General features: G+C 47.3%; 1 protein-coding gene across 2 annotated transcripts; it reads left to right on the top strand.

Annotated features, from left to right (window-relative positions):
* The first annotated feature begins 1,762 nt into the window (after nt 1–1,762).
* Nucleotides 1,763–27,706, top strand: gon4la (gon-4 like a). 2 transcript variants are annotated; one of them, XM_080485026.1, is made up of 25 exons: nt 1,763–1,975; nt 3,861–4,075; nt 4,145–4,347; nt 4,439–4,513; nt 4,609–4,659; nt 4,732–4,785; nt 4,945–5,040; nt 5,200–5,292; nt 5,372–5,533; nt 5,782–5,986; nt 6,075–6,176; nt 6,290–6,330; nt 6,428–6,534; nt 6,605–6,773; nt 6,844–6,930; nt 7,105–7,282; nt 7,350–7,500; nt 7,584–7,731; nt 24,795–24,911; nt 24,984–25,523; nt 25,608–25,799; nt 26,044–26,187; nt 26,263–26,585; nt 26,698–26,800; nt 26,891–27,706. In XM_080485026.1, the coding sequence occupies exons 2-25, from the start codon at nt 3,877–3,879 to the stop codon at nt 27,014–27,016; spliced, it is 3,666 nt and encodes a 1,221-aa protein (XP_080341152.1). In that variant the 5' UTR covers nt 1,763–1,975; nt 3,861–3,876; the 3' UTR covers nt 27,017–27,706. The 2 variants fall into 2 exon arrangements, with proteins under 2 accessions (XP_080341152.1, XP_080341151.1); XM_080485025.1 differs by having other exon boundaries at nt 1,837–1,975; nt 3,861–4,347.
* The last annotated feature ends 116 nt before the right edge of the window (nt 27,707–27,822 follow it).

Here is a 27,822-nt window from a genome sequence, read left to right as displayed (position 1 = left end):
CTACACCCTCCTGAAGCTCCACCAGACACCTTCAGTCTCTACACCCTCCTGAAGTTAAACCAGACACCTTCAGCCTCTACACCCTCCTGAAGTTAAACCTGACACCTTCAGCCTCTACACCCTCCTGAAGCTCCAGCAGACACCTTCAGTCTCTACACCCTCCTGAAGCTCCAGCAGACACCTTCAGTCTCTACACCCTCCTGAAGCTCCACCAGACACCTTCAGTCTCTACACCCTCCTGAAGCTCCACCAGACACCTTCAGTCTCTACACCCTCCTGAAGCTCCAGCAGACACCTTCAGCCTCTACACCCTCCTGAAGTTAAACCAGACATCTTCAGCCTCTACACCCTCCTGAAGTTAAACCTGACACCTTCAGCCTCTACACCCTCCTGAAGTTAAACCAGACACCTTCAGCCTCTACACCCTCCTGAAGCTCCACCAGACACCTTCAGCCTCTACACCCTCCTGAAGTTAAACCAGACACCTTCAGTCTCTACACCCTCCTGAAGTTAAACCAGACACCTTCAGCCTCTACACCCTCCTGAAGCTCCACCAGACACCTTCAGCCTCTACACCCTCCTGAAGTTAAACCTGACACCTTCAGCCTCTACACCCTCCTGAAGTTAAACCAGACACCTTCAGTCTCTACACCCTCCTGAAGTTAAACCAAACACCTTCAGTTTCTACACCCTCCTGAAGCTCCACCAGACACCTTCAGCCTCTACACCCTCCTGAAGTTAAACCAAACACCTTCAGTTTCTACACCCTCCTGAAGCTCCACCAGACACCTTCAGCCTCTACACCCTCCTGAAGTTAAACCAAACACCTTCAGTTTCTACACCCTCCTGAAGCTCCACCTGACACCTTCAGTCTCTACACCCTCCTGAAGTTAAACCTGACACCTTCAGCCTCTACACCCTCCTGAAGCTCCACCAGACACCTTCAGCCTCTACACCCTCCTGAAGTTAAACCAAACACCTTCAGTTTCTACACCCTCCTGAAGCTCCACCAGACACCTTCAGTCTCTACACCCTCCTGAAGTTAAACCAGACACCTTCAGCCTCTACACCCTCCTGAAGTTAAACCAGACACCTTCAGCCTCTACACCCTCCTGAAGTTAAACCAGACACCTTCAGTCTCTACACCCTCCTGAAGTTAAACCAGACACCTTCAGTCTCTACACCCTCCTGAAGTTAAACCAGACACCTTCAGTCTCTACACCCTCCTGAAGTTAAACCAGACACCTTCAGCCTCTACACCCTCCTGAAGTTAAACCAGACGCCTTCAGTCTCTACACCCTCCTGAAGTTACACCAGACACCTTCAGTCTCTACACCCTCCTGAAGTTAAACCAGACACCTTCAGTCTCTACACCCTCCTGAAGTTACACCAGACACCTTCAGTCTCTACACCCTCCTGAAGTTAAACCAGACACCGTCAGTCTCTACACCCTCCTGAAGTTAAACCAGACACCTTCAGTCTCTACACCCTCCTGAAGTTAAACCAGACACCTTCAGTCTCTACACCCTCTTGAAGTTAAACCAGACACCTTCAGCCTCTACACCCTCCTGAAGTTACACCAGACAGGTCACTGCTGCTTCGAGACATTCAGATACATAAAACCAGTCGTAGCGTCCTGTCCACCTCACACAGCCAATCATAATGTGTTATGTCATCACCATGCGCGGGTTCAAGCCCCGCCCCGGACAGCTCTGGTAGCTCAGGCGCATGCGGAAGCCCCGCCCCGGAAAGATCTGGTCCCGACAACGGACAGATCTGGTAACCACAGCGGTAACTTACGTTTGCCAGGTCGGAAAACAACCCGGTGCCTCGCACAGGGTCGGTCCAGGCAGCCCCGCCGGCCCCTCGCACCGGGTGTCCGGTGAGCACCCGGAGCCGTCCCCGGCGGCTGGAAGCCGCTCGCAGGCTCCGTTTACCGCCGTGAGGTCCGGAGGTCCAACCGGAGCTGAAGCAGGTATACCCTGGAGATATCACACCGATTGTTCCCGTCCCCTGGAGGCGGGTTGACTGCTGTTTCCCGGTTCTTCTGTCCCGGAGTGTTTCTGTTTATAGTTCTCTTCAGCTTCCATTCAAATTTACCGAGCAGGCTAACATGCTAACAGGCTAGTGGGTCCTCCAAAACTGACCAAAAGTTTCTCTTCCGGTAATAACTGCTTTTTATTTTAACTCTTTATCTACCATCCAATTCTTTTTTCATTTCCCATTCATTTTATTAATTCAGGCATGCGACAATTCAGTGTGCAGTCACATTATATACATAAACCTTTATTGCCAATATGAATGTATTCGCTCAAAATAAATAATTTGACAATACATACTTATAAACAAGCATACATACATAAATCCAATATCTAATGGAAATGCCTGAAAAGGGGTAGGAGCAAGTCAGTCTTGTCTAATCCTATCCTTTCTCCAATATTTGATATGTAGTTTTATAAAATAAAAGGTTTCCAGTGAGAATATCATGATATCGAAGACATAAAAAAAAAAAATATATATATATATATGGTCATTTTTACTGTTTGAGAGAAGAGACACCCAAAAAGATTGCTCACAGATTTTCATCCCTCATATATATATATATATATACATATATATATATATATATACACACACAGACACACCAGTGGTGGTCGTGCATTTCAGACCTCAGCCTTCACTAGTGCTGGTGTGACTCAATCCACCTCTCAATAACTGTTTATGGCTACAAAAACCATGTTTTCATGCAGAAATGCAGTATAAAAAGCCTTTGCATCACAGGTATATACTGGTGTAGCCAGAATAAATACCTTTATGAATGAAAGAAATCAGAGTTCAGTGTCACCTTCTGCTGCAGCTGCATAAAAAACGGCTGTTTTTCCCCAAACTTCTGGGGGTCGAGGACGGTGACAAACGTCAGCTTTTCGTGGTCTTGAAAATAATATAATGGCAAATAATATAATCCTGAATCCTGCCATTGAGTTTGTAGTGAGCGCAGATAAATTACACTGGTGCTCTTGGAGTGCTGCGGTGCGTTCAATGACCTCTTGGAAAAGTCCGTCTTTAAAATTGTTTTGACAATAAATCTGCAGCCAAATGTCTTTATCGTCTCCTTTAGTCATTGTAGGTTGATAAAACCTCTATTAAATCAACACAACTATATTTCTGTTCATGCAGCTGCTCCAGATGCAGTCAGCTAGCTGGAGAGTGAACTCTCTGACCATCCAATCAGAGGGCTTGAATACAATGAGGTCACGCTATAGGCCTTCTAGAAGGTCCTGAGTCGCCAATACCAAAATCTGATTGGTTGAAGCAGCAGCGTGACCGACGCTTGTTTTACACTGCAGACGCCTGCAGAACTGAACCTGAAGGCCTCAGGCAGATTTCTTGACCTGGCAACAGGTGATGGCTGGACTGTGATTGGTTAAAGCCTTACTATGGAAGTACATGTCTGGAAGCAGCGCAGCTGACCGGGGCAGAAGCTATGAGAGGAAGCGGACAGACCATTTGGAATTATTTAATAAGTATTCATGGACAAAATATAATCAACACCAGTCTGTGATTCTGATATTCTTTCTTAGGCCTTTTGGTGTATTTCTGTAGCAGCATTACAGCGTCACCTATGGGCCTGGCATGTGTACTACATCATTTTGAGTTGTTTCACGTGCACGCAGATGTTGCCTGGGTTGACGGGAATCTTTTTAAGAACGGCCGGGAGAAAAAAAGATGCTTTTGGCTGGTGTGGACGGGGCATGAATCGGATGGAACACTCCCTGTTACTTTAAACTGTTGGCATGTTGCTATAAGCATGTTAGTGTGTTTCCAGCCTCTGACCTCTCAGATCCTCGTTCATCCCTCAGGTCATGTCCGTCCACCATGACCTCGGCCAGGAAACGCGTCAGACTGAATGCCGCAGTGACACCGCCCGCCATCACAGGCCGCGGCTTCACCCACATGGCACTGCGACAGTCCCATGATGCTCTGGTGGCTGCACCTGCACGGGAGGAGCAGGAGGAGGAAGGCTACCTGCTGGTGGAGGAAGACACCACAGACTCCAGCCTTATCATCACTATGGGTAAAACACACACACACACACACACACACACACACACACACACGGTAATACTGTTACTATGTGTCTCAGAGGACAGTGAAGTGAAGGTGAAGAAGAGGAAGGTTGGGAAGAAAAGAAAGAGGAAGCCTAGTGAGGAGGACCACGTGGGCGGAGCCTCGGAAAGCGAGGAGGAAGGAGTCGGTGTGGAGATAGACACACAGCTGGACCAATCATTGGAGACCAAATCCAAACAGCACAACCTGACCACAGTGAACGTCCGGAACATCATCCATGTAAACATACACACGCACGTAAATGTTTTTCATGTTGTAAAAAAAAAGTTTTGAAATGTTGCCGTGTGTCTGGCTGACCTTTGACCTGCAGGAAGTGATCACTAACGAGCATGTGGTGGCAATGATGAAGGCGGCCATGAACGAGACTGAAGCCGTCCCACCCTTTGTGAGTGTCGTCCAATCAGCATGTCTCTGAGCGACGGTGCTGTGAGTTAACTGTGTGCTTGCGTCCTTGTGTCCTTGCGTGCGTTCTCCATACAGGAGCCAAAGATGACCCGGTCCAAGCTGAAGGAGGTCGCTCAGAGAGGAGTGGTGAGTGCAGTTTGTTTAAAGAGGAGGTGCGGGAGGAGGTGTAGGGTGTGTTTGACCACTCTCTCTCCTCAGGTGATCCCTGCCTGGAGTATTTCTCCCATCAAGACGAGCGGCGACAGCAACAAGGTGAAGGTCAAAGGTCAAAATGAGCCATCCAATTAGAAAGTTTCCCACCATCATCTCAAAATCATGATCAAGTTAAAGGTTTTAACGAGTGGAAGGTAGGAGACGGAACCAGGAAGTCTGCCTCCTGTATGTGATGTCATTTCCTGAATTTGTCCTCAGCCTCCTCAGTTTGTGGACATCCCTTTGGCTGAGGAAGATTCCTCTGATGAAGAGTACTATCCTGATGAAGAAGACGAGGATGAAACGGCAGAAGATGTGAGGCTCTGCTGATTAACTATGGGTCCAGCCAGGTTTGGTCTGGTTGAAGGGAGGGTGGGTTGGTTAATGCCTGGTTGAGTGAACGGTTGGTTGATTAATATCTCATTGGGTGAACGGTTGGTTGGACGGCTGACAGGCTGATGGCTTTCTGTGCAGACGTTTCATGAGAGTGACATGGAGAGTACCGCCTCCTCCCCCAGAGGAAGTCGCCTGAACCGGATGGAGGAGGACAGCTGCAGCCCCTGGCAGGTAACCAGACTCACCTGAGATGGTCAGACTTCAGCACGTCTGACGCAGCTTCAATCATTGATGACTTTACACTTTTCAGACTTCTCGAGGTAGATCGAGACGATTGAGGGCGGATCACGTCTCCATGGGACCACCACCACCGCCTAAAGCCCCGCCTCCCAAAGCGGTGACTGACAGCACCTTCCTCGAGGAACTTCATGCTGTGGAAGAGGCGCTTGCTGTCTGCATGGAGCCGTTCCAGGTAGCTGGTTATGTCAGCCTGCTCACACAGAGCCAATATGCATCAGGCAGTCAAAGTTTAAGACACAGTTGGACTATTGTTGGGCCTCTGGGACCAGAAGCTAGAGGTCTTAGACCAGTATGGACCAGTAGACGGAGGTCTGGGACCAGTATGGACCAGTAGACGGAGGTCTGGGACCAGTATGGACCAGTAGACGGAGGTCTGGGACCAGTAGGTTGAAAGACAGTTTGAGTTTATTATTGTTTCAGCCTTTGTCGGTGGAAGAGTCCGGTCTGATGGCGTACCGGACTCGGTCTAAGCGTCCGCTACGTGACGTCCCTCTTGGCCAACTGGAGGCGGAGCTCCGAGCTCCTGACATCACACCTGACATGTATGACTCTAGCTCCGCCCACGAGGACAGGGAGTGGACTGATTGGCTCAGAGGACTGATGACCTCGGAGGTGGACCAGGAGGGTGAGTGTTGATCCATCACGTCATTCCAGACGTCCCTTGAGGCGAGTGGCCCGACTCACCTGAGCTCTGGTGACCGTCTCTCTGGCAGAGGAGTGCGATGATGAAGATGACCCGGAGTACAACTTCCTGGCCGACGTTGATGAGCCTGACCAGGAAGATTACCGAGATGACAAGGCTGTCCGCATCACCAGTCAGTACACGTACACGTACACACACACACACACACACACACACACACACACACACACACACACACACACACTTACAGCACTTAACTGGTTTGTTTTTGTGTCTGTTTTGCAGAGAAGGAAGTTAATGAGCTGATGGAGGAGCTTTTTGAAACGGTACCAACTCATTCATTCATTCCTTTATTCATTCAGCTAGCTAGCACCCAGCTGTAGTGACTAGTTGTAGTAAGCAGACCGATGCTGTGTGTGGCAGCTGAAGGAGGACCTGGCCGGACAGGAAGTGGACGATGAAGGTCATGAGGAAGAGGAGGAGCTGCAGGAGGAGACGCACTCTGTTCAGACACACACAGCTGCGCACACGTATGCAACAGAACACACACACAGGCACTAGGTGTGTGTGTCTGTGTATCACTGAATGTTTCCTTCACAGAGCACCGCCTGACGACGGACCAATAGCAGAGCTGCGTACGGTGAAGCAGCAGCTCCAGTTTATCAGGGGGAAACAGAAACACACAGACGGCGTCACACACCATCCAGAACCACACACACTGAAGCTCAATGCACAACAGAAGAGACAGTTGCAGCGGCAGCTAGAGCAGGTACACACCTGTGACACACCTGTTGCACCTGTACACAACTGTGACTTACCTTTTGTCTCGTTGTCTTCAGCATGTGCAACTGCTGACACAGATTCACCTGTTGACGTCGCCAGTGGTTAAACTGCAGAGTGAAGCAGAGACCACTCGACAGTTCCTGGTAACACACACACACACACACACACACACACACACACACACACACACACACACACACACACACACACACACACACACACACACACACACACACACACACACACACTCACACACACACTATCAACAAACATGTATGGCCCGGCGTTGCCATAGCGACATGTGTTCTTTCAGTTGGTTGGAGCTGAATGTGTTGGCTCAGCGGGCGGAGCTGATCGTCTCCGGGACTCGCCCTGCTTTCTGCAGCGCCTTCAGAGCCAACAACCTGCAGGGGGCGCTGCAGCTGCTGGAGGAGCTGCTCCAGACTCCCATCAGCTACCAGACGCAGGTGCAGCCGCTGGACGCCCGCGGACACAGTGAGTGCAGAGGGTCATCATGGTAGCTGTAGTCTGAGGCTGTGACCTGACTGCTGTCCACATTCAGTTAGGTCTTTTCCCGTTATGCCGGCTGAGCTGGCCTGGATCTTCGCCACCCGTCCCGTCTTCGTCCATCCAGAGCTGCTTCCCTGCGCCAGCCTCGACCCTGCTCTGTACTGCCCCCGCAGGACAGCTGCCTTCACTGCAGCTGAGGACTGGTACGACAGCTTAAAGGTGTCCCGTTCACCTTCGCCTGCTGGTGTCACAACTTCAGAGTGTGTGTGTGTGTGTGTGTCCTCAGCCTGCTGGTACTCGGTCTCAGAGACATGGAGGGGTCATGTGACCCTCCTAAGCTGGTTTCTCAGTTCCTCCTGAGGAAGACGCTGGTCCAGGTGCGACGGAGAATCCTGCAGTGCTGCAGACCGGGTTTTCCTGACAACATTGTCAAGGTAACACACACACACACACACACACACACACACACACACACACACACACACACACTCTGTCCTGTTAAGCAGAGCTACAATGGCTGTCTCCATGTATCCTGAAGAAAACCCACAATTTAGGAAGGCGATAATAACGATCTCTGACCTGGTAGAGGACATTCGCCAGCTCTCGGATGAGCTGAGAAGCAAAGACGCTTTGCTGGCCAAGTCCATGGAGGTGGCCCATGGGCAGGCGATGCGGGTAGCTCCTCTCTCTACACTCTGGGATCCCTCCCGCCCGCGGCCGTCCGCCTGTTCTACACCCAACTAGCGATCATTGACTGAGGTCGGAATCCAGGGCAAGCGAAGAACCCCAGTCAGAGGGGACACGTCTCCACTCCTGCTCTCTAATCACTTCCAGGTCCTGTCACAGACCGAGCAGAATCCTGCTGGTGGTGTCGGCCTGAGCTCAGCTCTGGTCCTGCTGTGGTGGTTCCTTCCTCATCATCAACCGATGATGTGTCTACGGCTCCTTGCTCTGCTGACCCGGTGTCCATCGACTCCGCCGTTCCCTCCCCACTGGTTAACTCCTTGATGGGCCTTCCAGTCTGCTTCCCGCTGCTACCCACGATCGCCCCGTCGCGGTCCCATATCAGCAGGCTTCATCCACGACGTCGACATCTGCTGCCCGTCGGCGGCTGCTTAGGGAGGCTGTGCAGAGGCATTCTGGGAGTTTCTATTGCCCCGGTCAAACCCAGGACCATGGTCCTAGAGATGGGGACGCCACCGGCCTTAGTGACCAGACTAACTCGGAGCCCACGGAGCTCCACGCCGCCACACCGTTGCTGCACAATGCTGCACTGCCACAGTGAACGCCGGCCCCTGCTTCCATCTGCCTCGATTGTCCACGTCCACTCTGTCCGTCCGCCTCCTTAATCATAGGAGACTCTTACACGCGTGGAATCCGCTTTGCAAACGCCACTACTCACTGTTTTCCTGGTGCCACTGTCCCGGTAATCCTGGAAAAACTTCCCGGACTGCTGCGCTCCCTCCAGCCACTATCACCCGGGTCTTAATCCATGTTGGATCGAAAGATACTGGTCGCCAACAGTCCGACGTTACCAAAGAGGACTTTAAAAGCCTTTTTAACGTTCTGAAATCATGTGAGAAGTCTGTTTTTATCAGTGGTCCATTCTCAGCGCCGCAGCGCCGGGCGATTTAGCAGAATCGTCGGCCTCAACACCTGGCTTCAGTCTGCCTGCAGAGGCCATGACTTTGTTTTTATCTACAATTTTAATCTGTTTTGGAACCGTCCGTCTCTTTTTGGGGAGAGATGGGGTCCACCTGGATCGGCCGGGCAGCCGGGTGCTGGCGGCCAACATTCAGCATGCTGTCCAGACGGCCTCTCGTGTGTGACTGTTTACCTTCTGAGCCCCGCCCCAAGCGCCGCACGCTCGTCGCTATCTTCGATTTTCCTCACCTACCTGGTCTTCCACGGGTGATCCCTCACCGTTTCCCCACCAGAATCTTCACAGCCAGCGTTTTCCAGTGACAAGAAGAAGATGGCTTTGTCCTGTCGTCCCCGGCCCGCTGGATGTCCCCGATCCTGCTCTGCTGTCCCCTCCTCCTGCATCTGTGCAGACTTGGGTCCGCAGGTGCAGTGTGGATTCCTCCAACCTCCGTGTGCTGAATCACGCTGCGCCTTTGGCCAGCCGGGACTGCAGCCTCCGTGTCGCTCTGATTAACGTGCGATCGATTGTAAATAAGACCTTTAATTTGAATGACTATACTGGGTAACAAAAAAACTGTTTTTGTAAATTGTTTGTTATTTCAACTGATTCAGGACAATTCTGCACCGCTGATTCTGAAAATGATGTCCGTTTCTCTCGATCAGGTCAGGTTTTTACGCAAAGTTGTTTTGAAGAAAGTCCGTTCTTCTGATTGCATCGATTATTTTTTTATGTCATCGGCTGATTTTTTCCTTTTGGGAAAAAATTGTTTTCCAACACACTTCGATTTCTGTAAATTGTGTAATCATTTAGCTCTTTTTGTGAGAAAGGATGTGGAGCATCATCGTTGAGAATCACTTCTTTTTAATCAATTAATCTCAGGAAGTTCTCCAAAGACAGGAACTGGAATTTCATCACAGTGAGCCACAGGACGACGTGCTGATTCAAGATCAGGATACTTGAGGCTACTCCTGTTGATCCCAGTCACATCAATAGTACAGAAGTAGCAGTCAGTGACATGATTTGTCGGATCCCAAAGTTCAGAGTGCCTTTGGTCCGTTGGCACCAACGGTGCATGCCTTGCCGTGTGGCACCCAAGCTTAATACCAAATGGGGAATGGAACTCTCTTATATAGCGCCTTTTCGCTTTACATGGTCCATCACATCACACACACATTCAGACACCTATGGAGGCTGCAGCCATGCAAGGCTCTGTTTGGGGTTCAGTGTCTTGTCCGATTGGGAGACAACCACTCTACCAACCGAGCGATGCCGCCCCACATATCAAAATAAGCATGGTCAGCACGCTTTATGAAACTTGTGACTGGATTTCTATTAGGAACAACGGTGGACTCGCCGCAGATGTAGCAGAACATGTTGGGCTTATGTTTGGAAGACTTTCTAGTCGAAGCCGTTCTATTCAGCTGTAACATAATAAAAAAACACTTTGTCATCAATTGGCGCATGCGAACTCTTCAGAGTTCCCTTATTTCAAGAAACAAGACAGATTTATGTATCATACAAAGTGAAAATAGTTGTACATGCAAACGCAAACGTCATAAAACATGTCACTGGCTACGTTAAAAAAGTTGACTTGATTGAGCAAAACCAAAGTTATTTTTGGATTCAGCACATCAACATTACTCTAAATCAGTTGAAAAAAACCCAGACAATGTTTTGGCTGTTGACCAGTGCTTTTTTACTTCATGTAAATTGGATTTGATGTTTCTGATGGAATCCTGGCTGAATGACGGTGAGCTCACTCCATTCTCTGAACTTCTTCCTCCAAAATGTGACTCTCAGCTCCCCTCGGACCTCCGGTAAAGGTGGAGGGCTTGCCTCTGTGTCTAAATCCACATTTCTCTGCCAATAGGGTCCATTTGACAGCTGCGCCAGCTTTGAGCTGCAGTTCTTTGAGATACATTTCCCCGCGACTGTTCTCTGCGAAAGAGCCCCGGCTAGCTCAGTAGGTAGAGCATGAGACTCTCCGTCTCTAGGTAGAGGGTTCATGTCCCCCGTCCAGCTCAGTAGGTAGAGCATGAGACTCTCCGTCTCAAGGTAGAGGGTTCATGTCCCACGCCGGGCGCCACCTTCCTGTGGGCTCTCCACCTGCAGGAAGGTTCTTAATGTGTCAATGTGATCTGGGTGACGGTCCTTGGGCTGACACCCCCGCGACCCGGAAACAGATCAGTGGGAGAAGATGGATGGATGTTCTGTGCGCTGTAGTCTACCGTTCAACAAAGATTTTGTTCAGAACTTTGCTGATTTTGTGGCAGAGGTTGTTTTGAAATATGACAGGTTTGCAATCGCTGGTGATTTTAATATTCATGTGTGCTGTGAGACTAGACCCCTGTTAAAGGGGACATGTCATGCTAAATCCACTTTTTTTTAGCCCTTAAATGCATGTTGTTGTATATTTAGAGTGTTTAGAAGTACAGAAAAGTTCAAAGTAGTCTCTTCAGGTGCTCCGTTGATATCTTTATATTCTGTTTTGGTCATATTTTGCGATCCGTTTCGATTTTTCTATTCTCTATTACGTTTTTTGAACTATTACGTCACAGTATTCCCGGCGGAACTGCCAAATTAGGACATCGACACTTCGAGCAATCCGCCATTTTTGTTTCTCGCTGCGATTTTGTAGTCCAACCTAAGGGTGCCGAAGTTACGAGAGGATAAGTGGAAATGTTCGGTTGTTGGATGTAGTAACCCACAAGCTTCGTTACACCGTCTCCCAGCATCAGAACCTTTTCGAAGTGCCTGGTTGAGTTTTATTTTTCACAGAAATGTACCCACATCTGTGGGTAAGGTCATTTTTGTGTGCGCGAAGCACTTTAAGGACGACTGCTTCAGCAACCTCCACCAGTATAAAGAAGGATTTGCCGAAAGACTTGGTCTGATTGAGCGGTCAGTTCCTTCTATCTATGGAGACGACGAACAGAGCACTTCGGTAAGCTGTATATAACGCTAAAAAGTGTGATGATAAGACGTCCCTGTCATTGTTTTGTTAGCATTAGCAGTTGCACCGTCTTCATATGTTAGCGCTGTGTGCTCGTTTTAGATTATAATGTAACTTCTGTGTTAAATAGTCGTTGTAATACAGGCAGTATTGTAGTAGTGGGCATGGATGGAGAAGTTAGTGTAAATATAGTAACACACCATTGCGTTACATCCATATGAAGACGTTGTTCTTCAGGTGCATCATGGTCATTTTCATCTCGCTCCGCCGGGTCCGACTCTGGCTCCAACATGTATGGCTGGATGGACAAATCTTCACTTGTTGACATTTTGTAAATAATGTGTGAATATAAAGTTTCTGCGCCGCTAGATAATTGTATCTGTTCTATCAAACTACAAAGATGGCCGAACAGGGTGGCGTTGAACCGAGTGTCACCTCTGCAACCTGGAGAGGAGGCGGGGTATGAAGAGACCGCCCCAAAACGAGTTGCTCTCAGAAGCACATCAGAAAAGGGGTAGAAAAGGGGCCTGTGGAGCTCTAATAATGAGGAATTCAGACCCAAGCATTGCAGTTCCGCTTTATATAGACCACAACTGTATGATTTATATGTAAAAAGGAAGGATTTAAAAGCATGATATGTCTCCTTTAAGAGTTTCTGAGTCATTCAGTCTGTCACTGGTCCGACACATGAAAAAGGTCACATGGTTCCGGTTCTGGTCTGGTGAGGAATGGCAGTTTAGGAAGCGTGCTCCCTCTAGAAGAATATTAAAACATATCCTGCAGGTTTTTCAAATTATCCACGAATCATTTTAACTTGATTTAAAAAGTAAGTCAAGATGGAAACACGAGAGTGAAGTAGAAGAACTGCTACAGATATGTTTAATGTCGATGACTACTGCCAAAGCTCCGCTAGCCGAGCTAGCAAAGATGGCGCTTGAGGACTCAAAGCTAACGACAAGTCCAAGATCGATTTGGGGAGGATTCTCCAAGAAATCCAGGAGTTCAGGCAGGAAAACAAGCAGCAACTGGATGTTATAAGAGAAGAGATCAGCAATACAACCAAAAGAATTGGAGAGGCCGAAGATCATATTAAAGCAGCGAAGGCTAAGCTACAAACAATGGAAGTACTCATGAGAAGCAGGCTCAAAACCACCCCGGCAGGACCCGGCAGAGCTGCTTGGGATGGACCTATGGCGCGTCGCGTGGAGGAGAGGGCGCACCGCCCCCGAGTCACCAACCAGTCCAGGCCTTCAGACGGTCATCCCCTCAGTGAAGATAGGACGGTGAAACTGCTTTGTTTTCTTAATGATGGATATTCCCCGTTTCCCTTTCATAAAGTATTCATCTGGAGGACCAGGACAATGACTAAGTTGTCACGGAGGGCCCTTTTTTTCGGCATATTGAGTCCAATCAAATGTTCAAAGATACTGACAAAAATGAGAAGGGAAAAATTTATATTGTATATTTACAAGAAACGCATTTAAATGACTTTGAACACCCGAAACTTGCCAAATATGGTTATACTAAGCCAGGGGTACTCAATTCCGGGCCTCGAGGGCCAGAGTCCTGCATGTTTTAGCTTTCTCCCAGCTTCAGCACGCCTCCATCTGATGTTGATGTCATTGTCTGGCTGGTGAAAAAGACAAGTAACGAGGCCTTTATTGCATTCAGGTGTGTTGCAACAGGGAGAAACCTAAAACATGCAGGACACCGGTCCTCGAGGCCCGGAATTGAGAACCCCTGTGTAACTAAGCTATACTTTTCTTCGCATAAAGGTAAGCATAAAAAGGGCGTGGCTATATTGATATCAAGTAAAGTGGTCTTTGAACAGCATTATGAACACAAAGATGAAGAAGGTCGCTTGATATTGGTCAAAGGCAGAGTGAATGGAAATACATATACCGGTACATTATGCAATGTGTATGCTCCACCGGGTGGTGACCGCTCATTTTTTACGAAGGTCATGGACTTGATTGTAAACCACTCTGAGGGAACCCTCATTTGTGGTGGAGATTTTAACCTCCACTTACAACCTAAGCTCGACACTACAAATCAGAATAGCTGCAACAAAACAATAAATACTAAATTAGGTAAACTAATAAAGAATATAGGCCGACCCCGGCAAACTCAGTAGGTAGAGCATGAGACTCTTCATCTTAAGGTAGAGGGTTCATGTCCCACGCCGGGCGCCACCTTCCTGTGGGCTCTCCACCTTCCTGTGGGCTCTCCACCTTCCTGTGGGCTCTCCACCTTCCTGTGGGCTCTCCACCTGCAGGAAGGTTCTTAATGGTGCAATGTGATCTGGGTGACGGTGCTCAGACTGACACCCCCACCACCCGGAGACGGAGAAGAGGGAGAAGATGGATGGATGGATAAAGAATATAGGTCTAATTGATATTTGGAGAGAAATTAATCCAAGTGGTCGGCAATATACCCACTTCTCTAAGCCTCACTCAGTAGATACTAGGATAGGCTACATTTTCAATAAGGACCGAGCAAAAAGAGTTGATGTAGATACAGGCACAGTAGATCTGAGTGATCACGCACCTATATATCTGACAATTGATTTGGGCGAAAAACAAAGGAATACTCTGGAGATTTAATGCTGGCTTCCTCAATGACCCTCAATTTAAAAAGAGAATGTCTGAAGAGGTTTTGAGGTATGTCAGAGAAAATGATACTGGTGAAACTTCCCCACCTATCCTCTGGGATGCAGCCAAAGCTGTCCTTGGGGGTAAAATAATAGCAGCAGCTTCGGCAAAAAAGAGACAAAGGCAGAAAAGATTACAAGATTTACAAGACAGCCTGAAACTACTTGAGACCAGACATACTCAGAATAGAAATCCACAAATACTTCAAGAAATTTGGAAAATTAGAAATGGAATTAATGACTTGACTTCAGAAGAAATAATGAAGAAAATGCTCTACACAAAACAAATATTTTATGAGAGTGGTCACAAGTTTTCTAAATTATTAGCCTAGAAACTTAGAAAACAACAAGCAGAAAGAACAATTTTTAAAGTTCACGACAATCAAAGAAATACAATTATAACTAAGCAGGAAAAAATACAATCAACTTTTGAATCTTTCTATAAAAAAAGTTCTCCAAAATGGCAGAAGATAAAGAAGATGAAATGAATTATTTCCTACAAACTCTGAATCTTCCAGAAATGAGAGAAGAACAAAATAACAAATTAGGAGCGAAACTAACTATTATAGAAATACAAAATGCAATTAAGAGGTTAAGAAACAACAAACCCCCGTCGTGATGGGTTTACCTCCGAGTGGTATAAAGCAAGACCTTGTCTAAAAGACAAGGTCTCGCCCCCCTACTACTAAAAACCTTTAATTGTGCACTCAAAAAAGCTGAAACTCCTCCAAGCCGGAGGGAAGCTGTTAAATCATTAATACCCAAAGAAGGTAAAGACCTGAGTGTGGGTCTATAGACCCATCCCGATTCTCAATGGCGATTATCGTATTTATAACTCAACAATGTCGAAAAGGATAGAAAATACTCTCCCAAATCTTAGAAATAACGACCAAATAGGATTTATTAATCAAAGACGAACTCAAGACATTAGACGGACTCTACATATAATGGACCACGTCCAGAATAGAAAGAAAGGCCATGATTGTTAGTCTGGATGCAGAAAAGACATTTGATTCAGTAAATTGGTTTTATCTATTGAAAGTGTGAAGAACATTTTAAATAAGTGATCTAATAATAAATAACATCAAGGCTCTTTATGACAATCCAACGTCAAGAATAAAAATAAATGGTTATGTGACAGATCCTCTGATACCGAGAAGAGGAGGAAGGCTGGGCTGCACTTGGTCCCCACTCCTCTGCTGGAACCATTAGCCCAACATATCAAAAAAACTGAGATTATTGTTTCTAACCAGCCAGATCCACTTGCTGACTCGGCCCTCTGCAGTCATGTAATCAACCCTTCTCAAAAAATCTGGGGGTGACTCTCGATCGAGGCTTTAACCTGGATAAACAAATCAGTTCCGTTGTAAAAACAGTTGAGGCTGGAAGAAACCAGAACTTCTTCCAGCTGAGTTCTCTGACCTGTTGGTCAAAGTGAAGCCCTATCTCTCACACAAGAACTGAGTCATTCATGCCTTCATCACGTCGAGACTGGACTATTGCAACTCCCTCTACATTGGTCTTGACCAGTCGTCTCTCCAGCTCCTACAAAATGCTATTGCCCAACTTTTAACATAAGTCAGAAACGAGAGCACGTCACCCCAGTTTTAGCCTGACGCCACTGGCTTCCCGTCTCTCTTAGAATTGTTTTTAAGACTTTATTATTGTTTTTTAAAGTATTGAATGGGTTGGCCCCGTCTTATTTATCCGATCTTTTACATGTTCACACTCCTGTTTTATCACTGAGGTCAGCAAATCAGATGGTCCTTGTTCTATCAAGATCCAGCCTGAAAACTAGAGGTGACGGAGCCTTCTCCCTGGCTGCTCCCCGTCTGTGGAACCGTTTGCCTCCACACATTAGAACCACTTCGTCTCGAGTCCTTTAAGTGTCGACTTAAGACACTGTCAGGTGGACCCTGTCTTGTGCACTGTTCCCACACGACTGGAGATTTTTGCTGGGATTCACTCCCAAATGATGAGGCTTAAATTTCTTTTCCCCATTTATTTTTCAGGTGAAAAACCTGGAACACACAGTGTAAATATTCATTCATCCATTCAATATTCGTTTTAAATAAAGTAGAACAATATCCAACAGTAAATGTTCGGTTATACATTAAATAAGTACATTTCTATTATATATATATACATATACATACACATACACATATATTTCATTGATATACTTCACAATAAATAGGTAAATATTATTTACCATGAAACTATTATTTCCATATCCTTTAATTACTATACATAATACAAATAAATACAATAAGACTCGTATATATAGTACTTTATGTATTTTGAATTCAATAATCTCACCAACAATCAAGACTTCCTTTTCATTTAGGTTGAGATATCAATTGATTTCATTTGTACATTTATTTTCATTGCACGTTTTATTTAATAATACCACTTTACCAGTTAAAGTAAACACAAATTTAGCCAACTGAGGGTAAACCACAACGTAAACAGCTGTATTTAAAAAGTCCCACATTTCCGGACGCACTTGAACGCACCTCACAGTCCAAACTCAACGTGAAAGTGAAAGTAAACAATCGCCTCTTACCGGCAGTCATCTTCAGTTTTATTTGAGTGGGAACCCGTTTCTGCACGTCCTTCGGCCCCGCTGAAGCACTTCGGTGCTTCCTCAGCTCACTTCTTTGGCTCTGGCTTACACAAACGCCACAGCTGATGACGTTGAGTTGAACCTGAAGCACTTCCTCCTCTCTGATTAAGACAGCTGGAGCACCGCTGCTGCTTCCGTGAGGGGAGGGCTGCGTGCCTGTGCAGCTGCGCAGCACTCTTCCTTGTTCACCGCAACACCTCCCACTCAACCTTCTTGTATCGACAATGGAAGGTTGCGGATATTTAAGGTGAACTCAAAGTCATTTTGAATGGGAATCTTGTTCCTCGACAGGCAGGAGAACAATGAGCCGCCTGACATCTCTTCGTAGTACTATTCCAATGCGGCTCTCATGTTGGTCATGGGATATTGAGGACTGGACTGCTGGTCGTTGTTTTGGCATTGGAACACAATGTCCAGCTGCAACTTGAACTTTGGCATCCCTGACGACACCCTTTGAGTCTGCAGTCACAGCAACAACACTTCCAAGTCTGAATTGTCCACGCAGAGCATTCTGATCACAAAGCCAAACCACATCCCCCACGGCAACATTTCTTTCAGTCGTATGCCACTTAGGACGGATGAAAAGATTCGGGCCAGCAAGTTGGCACCAGGCTTTCCAGAAGCTGTTGACTTGGTTTTGGATATCATGAAGTCGCTTGAAGGGGTAGTTATTAAAATCAAAAGATTTAAAGTCACCACATTTTGATGCTCGACCCAGTAGAAGTGAATTTGGCGTCACATACTGAATGCGATCTTCACTACTCTGGACTCTTGCGTCAATAGGCCGCTCATTAGCCAAATTTGCAGCCAAGTGAAGCGCTGTGAGGAACTCAGAAAAGGTAAGGCTTTTTGATTGTCCTAAACTTTGAAGGGCCCTCTTGGCGATCTTTACTGCTGCTTCAGCAGCTCCATTTCGATGTGGCGAATCAGCAGGTAACACCTTCCATATCCAGCTTGTCCCGTTCTTTACTGCACACTCTTCCAGACTTGCAGTGTTTTGGTCTTGCAGGAAATCATGCAGGTCTTTCAGCACGGATCTTGCACCAATAAAGTTTGTCCCTGGATCTGACCAAACTTTCTGGGGGTGTCCTCGGATGGCAGAAAATCTTTGGTATGCCATTAGGAAACTTTCTGTGGACATACTGCTGGCCAGTTCTATGTGGATAGCCCGGCTTGCCATGCAGCAGAACACAACTCCCCAGGCCTTTGAGGACACTCTTTTCCTTACATCATCTTTCACCAGGTATGGCCCAAACAGGTCAACAGAGGTAAACTGGAATGGTAAAGCAGGTCTTGACCTCTCCGTAGGTAGATCACCCATGACTTGCTGACAGACCCGAGCTTTTGCTTTTCTGCAGTGGATGCATTCATTGACCACCTTTTGAGCTAGCCTTCTCCCTTGCACTATCCAGGCCTTTTTCCTCATTCTCAGCAGAGTTCCAGCAGCCCCCTCATGGCCTTCTTGATGACTCTGACGAGCCAATAGAGTTCCAAGCCAAGTATCAAAAGGAATTAACGGGACACCCAAGCAGTCTTCTTTGAAATGCTGAACTCGGCCTCCGCACATCATTAGCCCAGTTGCTTCATCCTTGTACACAACCAGCCTGTTGGTTGTGGTGCTGGGGAAGGTTACCCCTTCTTGGGCTGCCAGACAGAGATCTCGGAAAGCATCTTCCCTCTCAATTACAGTGATGACACCAGCTGACTGGACTGCCTCCCACTTTAGTCTCCCTTCGGCTTTGATACCAAGGAACTTTTTGGCTGCCCTCCAGACCATTGCCAGTGTCTTTAGTAGGCTTGCTAGATTGCTGAACCGCTTTTCGTCAACAAGTTTTGTGATTGCGGTCCCGTCAGGTGCCCTGTGCAGGTTTCTTTGGATAGGAGGGAGTCTTTCCTTCAGTTCTTCCCTTGTTTTGGCGTGAGTCAGTGCAGCAACAAAGGTTTTTTTCTGAATACGCATGATATTTTCTTTTGCTTCAACAGCAACATCCATGGCTGATTTGATTGGCCATTCACTTTCTGGGAGGCTCAAGAACTTTGGGCCCACCTGCCATGCTGAGTCTTCATCCAAATCTTGGGGTCTTGCACCTCTTGAGGTAATGTCTGCTACATTGAGCACTCCAGGGATCCACCACCAATCGTGGACGTTTGTGCTGCTTTGGATTTCCCCGACTCTATTGGCAAAGAATGTTTGGTAGCCATAGCTTTCCCGTTGGATTGCTCCCAGAACCGTCTGGCTGTCAACAAAGTGATACCATCTGTCCACACAAATCTTGCAGTGTTTTAGGAAATACTTTTTTAAACGGGAAGCAAACACAGCACCACAGACTTCAGCCTTCACTGCGTCCCCTTTATGATCCAGTGGTGTCAACTTGGCTTTGGACTCAACGAGCCGTATAGTCACACCTTGACGACACTTCCATCGTAAGTACATTACTGCACCATAAGAATGTTCACTACCATCAGAAAATGTGATACCCCAGGGCTCAGCACTTGAGTCACAGGGTGTCAGGGATCTAGTGAATCTCAATTGACTGAGCTCAGTGTAGTTCTCAAGTAAGCTGATGGCATCTTCCCGCAGACCTTCAGATAAAGGTATGTCCCATGTATCTTCTGACGGGCAGTGCTTCACCCTCGCTTCTTGAAATGCTCTCCTTACTAGAATAGCCCCTTTCTGCTTGACTGGAGTCACAAGGCCAAGGGGATCATAAAGGCCGGAAACTTGACTTAGAAGCTCTCTTCGGGTGAATGGGTTTGGAGTTTGTGACCTTACTTCATTTTTTGACAGATTCTTTCCCAATCGCATCTTCTTTTTCTTTTTCGAAAAATTCACAGCTACCATCAAGCGAAGCTTGTCATCTTTAGGATCATAGCCAAGACCTAGTGCTTTATTTTCCTCTTCAGAGAGTTGGTTTGGGAGGACCATTACAGAGGATTCTTTTGCTCTCAGCTTTCCACTTTCTGGCCTCCCACTTTGGCCAGTGTACACCCATGGCTTCATGTGAAAACCACCGGCTTTCAGGATTTGTTCGATGTTCATGGTCATCTCTTTTAGCTTGTTTAGATCGTTGTGAGAGGTAAGAATATCGTCCACATATGTATCTTGCTCCAAGACTCTACGTTCTTCTTTAAGGTGGTCAAACAATGGCAAGTTTGCCGTCTCCCACATGGCAACCTGAGCGATACAGCCTGCTGGTTTGTCACCAATGTTGACCCTTGTGACTGCATATTCTTGAATGTCTTCATTCTCAGCGTCTCTCCAGAGAAAGCGATGTAGATGGACTTCTTGATCCTCAAGCCAAACTGAATTATACATCTTCTTGATGTCCCCGAGCGCAGCATACACACCTTGCCGGAATCGTAGGAGGACAGCACGGATGCCATTAAGGACATCTGGGCCTTTGATCAGTAGATCATTTAGGCTTTGACCCCTGAACTTTTGGCTGCTGTTCCACACAAGGCGAACTGGAGTGGTTGTTGAGTGGGGATTTGGTGCAATGAGGTGGCTGATATACCATACAGGACCAGACCAACTTTTTAGTTCTTCTTTTGAGAGCTTGACTGCAGCCTTTCGATCAACCATGTCATGAACTTCAGTCTTGTAAGCCATTTTCCATTCTGGTTCTCTTCCCAACTGTTTCTCAGTCCTCAAGAATGTTGCCTCAACTGCTCTTTTATTGTTTGGTAGAGTTGATGGATCCATAGACCAGGGATATTTTGCATGCCAGTGGGGCTCCTCACTGTGGTGATCTCCCGTTACATAGGTTAATCCACTCTTTATTTGCTCCAGCTCTCGCTCTTCAGAGAGGGACATCTCTTTTCCCCCAGGTTGACAATTTCCACATTGACAACCACCACACCTGGGCTGACACGCAGCTCCTATGCTGTCCCACTTCCACCAATCCATAAAACTTCGGCTGGCAGCTCTCATTGTGGTAAGCGTTTGAGGTGGAGGCTTTGGGATTTTACAGGTGACTTCTCTGTACTCTGTCGCCGCTGTCCGCATGGAGCGTGCAAAATGCGTTCCGGAGTCGTGAGCTGTAACGGTTACCTCTTCCAAGAGATCTAGGTGAGAGCCTCCCACCGTCTTCCCAAGGGGACCTTCCCACAAGACCAGATCTCCAACAGACCGGATCTTCTGTGGGACAAGTTTTCCTTCCTTATGACTAATGAGAAGATTAATTTGTGTGGGACGGACCAGTTCATGGAGGGGTACATCGGGAAATATCTTTTGCAGTTTTTTTTGCGACACACAGTGATTGACCTCGGCAATGCTGTCAAGTCCATAACAAACAAGCTGGTGAGATCTTAGGGTGCCGTTTGTGGTTGCAACACGGACTTTTAGTAGATAGCGCTTTGTGTTTACAGTGACATGCATCCCTCCAACACCATGAACTATGAGGGTCACGTCCTCACTTCTCAGATTTAGGTTGCTTGCAGCCACATGAGTGATATAATTAGTGTCAGATGCCAAGTCTATTAAGGTCCCTATTTTCTGCCCAGCGTTGGCAACCACCTCTAGAATCATCATTAAAACTGGAAATTCATGGAGGTCGTTTTCTGCCAACAAATTGCGTTCATGTGCAACTGAGCTGAATGTTTTTGAAACAGTGTTGGAAAAGGCGTTCCGACACTGCAGAGCTAACTCGGGGGACAACTTGGTTAGGAACTCTTCTTGGTCCTCCGTGTACTTTTTGCCTCCACTTCTTGTTGAGATGCGCTTCAACCTGTGTAGCTCACCTCCTTTGCTTTCAGACTTGGGGCAGAGATAAAAGTGATGATCTGGTATTTGACTGTCCTTACACTCCTCTTTACTGCACAAAAAGGTTGTTTTGCACTCGTCATCATTAGTGTGAACCTCCAAGCACTTCCCACAAGCACCAAGTCTTCTCACTGCTTCTTTCTTTTCGAAAGTTTTGAGCGCCTTGAATTTCTTGCAGTAGTACAGTTTTTTCCTGTGGCCACTTTCTCCACAGACGACACAAGCTTGTGGACTGGTTGATTTGGTGGCCTTTGTGCGAGCATACTTATGTGGGATCTTTGGCTCCTTTCTCCCAGGATCATCGTCTCTTAACTGCTCCAATTGCTCATAAATCTTCTCTTGACTCCTCAGAAATTTAAGGAGCTTGTCGAATCGGTCAATATGTGACGTCTCTTCATCTTCAGATGCATAGACCAGCCACTCCTTTATTAGGCTATCTGGCAGCTTACTCTCAAGGGACTTTGTAACAAGCGGGTTTTTTAGGGCGCCTATATTTCCCAAATCACTGAGGTCATGTAAAGCCTTTTCCAACACCTGTATTAATTCAATAACCTTCTTAGGTTGGTGACTTCTCACTGGTGGTAGCTTCTGCAGTTCTTCAACTATTTCCAGGGCAATTGCAGTTTTATTTCCAAAGCGATTTCCGAGCACGCGGAAAATTTCATCTGCCGTCATATATGTTGACAGGCGAAGGTCCCTTACCACCTGTTCTTCGAGGCTATCCAACAGCTGAAACTTCCTCACCTCCTTAGAGCCGGTAGGTTCTCCTTGCTTTTGGAGTGCCTCCCAATCTCTTTTCCAGGAATAGAAGTTTCGTTTACTCCCATCAAATTTTGGGAGCGCTGTTGGTCTCAATCTGATGGCAGGAGGTTGGAAACAGGGGGTTCCTTTAACTTGCTCCTCCAGTTCCATTTTTGCCTGCATCAAAACAGCTTTCTCTGACACCAGTGCAGGAAGGCTGGTTTCTAACTCCCTCAACCGCTGCTGCAGGTCCGGCCGGTCTGCCTCTGGGATCCAGCGACACCATTTACAGAGGGTTTGTTTTGCTGCCTTAACCAGATCTTCAAAATTCTTCAGCATGAATTCGTACACTTCCAACTTCAAGTTAGGCTGCACTGCTGTTATGCGTTTGCATTCTCTTTCAGCTACTTCCAATGCCAAGAAAAGTTCAGAGCAGCCAAATTTATCCCATAGGATCTTCTGAATGACTCTTTCGACATCCTCCAGTCTACTCTCACATTCACATGCTGTCCTCTGGATGTCCGCATCCATATCCAGATCTTCTTTGGAGGCGGGCTCTTCTCCGGACTCCCTTGTCTCGCCATAAGCCACTTGCATCTCCTCATTTGCTTCCATCACCTTGTCAGCCTCTAGCGTGACTTTGCTGAAGGCTTCGATGAGTTCTTCTGCTGACATTTTCCGACAAGACTTTACTATTGAGTTTGCCAGTCGGGAAAACCTTTGTTTGGCGGTTGTCCTGTCTCTCTTCAGCAGCTGCAGAGACTTTGAATCGGCCATTTTGGAAGAGAGGAAAAGTTTATTTTCTCTTCTGTTTTTTTTCTTTCTTTAATTTCTTCTTTTCTTTTTAGCCACCTCGAGCAAGAGGTTAGCTGAAGTTTCAGGGCTTGAGCTTCTTCATGGGAGCAGCTTTCCAACCAGCTACCGCGGTTTTTCACTGTCAGGTGGACCCTGTCTTGTGCACTGTTCCCACACGACTGGAGATTTTTGCTGGGATTCACTCCCAAATGATGAGGCTTAAATTTCTTTTCCCCATTTATTTTTCAGGTGAAAAACCTGGAACACACAGTGTAAATATTCATTCATCCATTCAATATTCGTTTTAAATAAAGTAGAACAATATCCAACAGTAAATGTTCGGTTATACATTAAATAAGTACATTTCTATTATATATATATACATATACATACACATACACATATATTTCATTGATATACTTCACAATAAATAGGTAAATATTATTTACCATGAAACTATTATTTCCATATCCTTTAATTACTATACATAATACAAATAAATACAATAAGACTCGTATATATAGTACTTTATGTATTTTGAATTCAATAATCTCACCAACAATCAAGACTTCCTTTTCATTTAGGTTGAGATATCAATTGATTTCATTTGTACATTTATTTTCATTGCACGTTTTATTTAATAATACCACTTTACCAGTTAAAGTAAACACAAATTTAGCCAACTGAGGGTAAACCACAACGTAAACAGCTGTATTTAAAAAGTCCCACATTTCCGGACGCACTTGAACGCACCTCACAGTCCAAACTCAGCGTGAAAGTGAAAGTAAACAATCGCCTCTTACCGGCAGTCATCTTCAGTTTTATTTGAGTGGGAACCCGTTTCTGCACGTCCTTCGGCCCCGCTGAAGCACTTCAGTGCTTCCTCAGCTCACTTCTTTGGCTCTGGCTTCCACAAACGCCACAGCTGATGACGTTGAGTTGAACCTGAAGCACTTCCTCCTCTCTGATTAAGACAGCTGGAGCACCGCTGCTGCTTCCGTGAGGGGAGGGCTGCGTGCCTGTGCAGCTGCGCAGCACTCTTCCTTGTTCACCGCAACAGACACAGATGTACTCACTGGCTTTTAACAGTAATTGAGCACTGTGATACTATGGCATTGTTTTTACCCTGTTTACTGTGATCTTTACTCACTGTTACAATGGGGTTTTTTTACTCATTGTTGCCCTTTTTTGTTTTATTGTTTTATTATTACTTTTAACTGTGAAGCACTTTGGTCAACCTCGGCTGTTGTGTTAAAATGTGCAATAAAATAAAGTTGTATTGTATTGTTAGGACGCCTCCTGACTGGTTCCGTCTCTCCTCTCAGGCCTTCAGGTATCAGCAGGTGCTGTGGCCGATGCCGGTGGTCTGTCACTGTGTGGAGCCAGTGGAGCAGTGCCCCCCTGTGGAGAGAGAGGAGCGGCTCCTGCCCCTGTGGCTGGTGGTAGGTCCACGCCCGCTTAGTGGATGTCAGAAATTGGGAGGCGTGTCAGTAACCTGGCTTTGTTTCCTCCAGAGGAGTCTTCCTGTTCTCCAGCATGCCATCGCTCGCTACAACCACAGGCCTCCTGGCTCCGCCCCTGAGGCCCCGCCCCCCTGCAGGAAGGGCGGCACCCGTCAGAGCCACCTCACGTTCCTGCGCTCTGCCTCTGGGAGCTGCAGCCTCCCACCCGGGTCTCACTACCCCGCCCGACTCCCGGACCACCTTGAATTTAGACGCATCGGGTTCGTCCTGCTGCACCGGTCCCTCCCCCCACCTGACATCACTGCTGTCTCCATGGCAACCAACCACCAGATCACAAGGCACTTTGAGACACTGGCTGGACTGAGGAGGAGGACTGAAGAAGCTCCGCCTCTGGATGATGATGTCATCAGGAAAGAGGAGGAGCAAGAGGAAGATATCCTCTTGGGCCTGTCTGAATCCTCCGGTGATGAAGGTGACGGGGATGGAGAGAGGCGTTCAGGTGCATCAGGACAATCAAGTGTTGAGTTGCATGAAGATGAAGATCAGAGAAAGTCGGAGGACCTGATGTTCGCCCAGGATTATCTCCACAGGGTAAGCACTTTCAAAAGGAATATAATCTGGAATATAAATTCAATGTGCCATCAGGAGTAAATAAGATGTGTACTCCCTGTGCAGGTGTGCGAGGCCCTGCAGGTCAGTCCTGATGTCAGCGAGCAGCTGCTGCAGGTTCTGGATGAGTTCTCGGGGGGTCCTGGCTCTGCGGAGGATCTTTTCCACAGACTGAGGCAGATGTTGCAGCCGTGGCCTCAGCTGCTAAGAGACTTTGCTGCTTTCCTGACGCACAGTCAGGCGCAACGCTGCGGCCTGGTGAGAAGCATCAGCTGACCTCTCACTCCTCCTCAGTTCTCCTTGTCCTGACCTCTCACTCCTCCTCAGTTCTCCTTGTCCTGACCTCTCACTCCTCCTCAGTTCTCCTTGTCCTGACCTCTCACTCCTCCTCAGTTCTCCTTGTTCTGACCTCTCACTCCTCCTCAGGTCTCCTTGTCCTGACCTCTCACTCCTCCTCAGTTCTCCTTGTCCTGACCTCTCACTCCTCCTGTCTCCTCTGCAGCTGTTCGAGCAGCAGATGTTTGAGCGCAGCCGTCGTTTTCTATGGCAATTGGGGCGGAGCCTGGGAAAGAGCTCCACCCTCTATCAGCAGGTGGTGTCAGCCCTGCAGAGAAGCTCCGCCCCCTCACCTGAGGACATCCAGCAGGTAGATAGTGATCTTTGACTTGCGACTCACAGACCTTCATACAGACCATATGACCTCAGTACCTTGTCTGTTCAGGTGTCCTTGCTGCTCAGGCTCCACCCACATCTGCAGCAGGAGGTCCAACTCCTCTTCCTGCAGCTCCACCCACCATCAGCTGCCATGGCAACCAACTCCCAGACAGACCCCGCCTCCCACATTCCCCCTCACCTCAGCCTGCTGATGGAAGAGGAGGAAGAGGGCCAGGGAGGAGAGAAAGAGGATGAGGAGGTGCAGGAGGAGGAGCAGGAGCAAGAAGGAGAGGAAGAGGAGGATGAGGCAGAGAAGGAGGAAGAGAACCGGACATGTGCCACAAACATTTCAGTGCCGATGACCAGAGAGAAAGTCATCACCTGGACCCGGTGAGACACACACACACACACACACACACACACACACACACACACACACACACACACACACACACACACACACACTTTTACGATGAACTTGACTCTGTCACCGCTGTTGCAGAGATGACGATCGGACCATCCTGACTTCCTGTCAGCAGAGAGGAGCCAATCGGAGAACTTTCCAGCAGGTGTCCGCCCACCTCGGGAACAAGTCAGCCTCTCAGGTGAGGGGGGGGGGAGGGGCTTCAGGAAGCAGTCGTAGTAGTAATGTTGCTTCTTTTTCTCCTCTAATTAACGGCGTTGTGTTTTCACAGGTCCGCCTTCGATTCCTGGACCTGATGAGACTCTTTTACTCTGCCTCCAAGGATCGGCCAATCAGCAGACAGGAGTCCCCTCACAACCGAACAGCCGACAAATCGCAAAGCCCGGTGCACTGCTGAAGCACATGGGATGCTGGGGATCAAACCGGTGTTAAGACAGAGGATGCTCTGCCCTGGTCCTGCTGGTTCAGGTCCAGGCCGTGTGGAGTCGGCAGAAGGTGGACTGATGAAGTCCTGCGACCTGACGCTGTGAAACTCAAACTGTTGTTTTCTTTATTCTCCATCTTGGAGGCTTCGCCCACACACTGAGGGGAGGCACAAAAGTGAATCTCTTCCCATGATGCACTGGGGTCTTGTCCATTTGTCCTGATGGTTTATGTTGGAATGTTTTTGTTCATGTTGAATAAAAAAAGCTTTTTACCTTTTTCATGTGTTTGTGCAAAATGAAACGGGAAGAGACTGGAGGAGTCTCACATTCAATCCTGTTAAATGATGGAAGGAGATGGAATTGGAGTATTCTCTTAAAATTGAGTATTCTCCGTTTCGACAGCATTTTTGAAAAGTTGCGTTTTTCACCGTCGACACAGAGATGGAGCCAAAGTGTTTTGCAAAAGTTGTGTTTTCGTTGGCGCCGAGCACCATTGAGGAAAAAGTCACCCAAACCCCAGCGAAAGTTTTCAGGTTTCACTTCAACGTTGTGTAAACGAGGCTTGAATATTTCCTACTTCCTTTCTTCAGACGAGTCAACACACCTTTGACAAGTTTCATTCTGATTTTGTGACAAGTCAAAAATAAAGTTGTAAAAAGCTACTAGCCCAAAGAGAGAAAATACATTTGATGAACCTAAGTGAATTACTGATGAGCCAGCTGGAGCTTCGACCAATCACACGATGACATCACATCCTGGCCTCAACAGATGGACCAAT

The sequence above is a fragment of the Lipophrys pholis genome, assembly GCF_963383615.2.
Source record: "Lipophrys pholis genome assembly, chromosome: 17".
NCBI classification, from domain to species: domain Eukaryota; kingdom Metazoa; phylum Chordata; class Actinopteri; order Blenniiformes; family Blenniidae; genus Lipophrys; species Lipophrys pholis.
This window is presented reverse-complemented; position numbering and strand designations above follow the sequence as displayed.

Bases quoted from the DNA above. Each gene is read 5' to 3' on its own strand.
- gon4la (XM_080485025.1), top strand. From the start codon at position 3,877: ATGACCTCGGCCAGGAAACGCGTCAGACTGAATGCCGCAGTGACACCG. The intron at 7,283-7,349 runs GTGAGTGCAGAG...GTCCACATTCAG, and splicing joins GCTGGACGCCCGCGGACACA to TTAGGTCTTTTCCCGTTATG. The intron at 26,586-26,697 runs GTGAGACACACA...CCGCTGTTGCAG, and splicing joins AAAGTCATCACCTGGACCCG to AGATGACGATCGGACCATCC.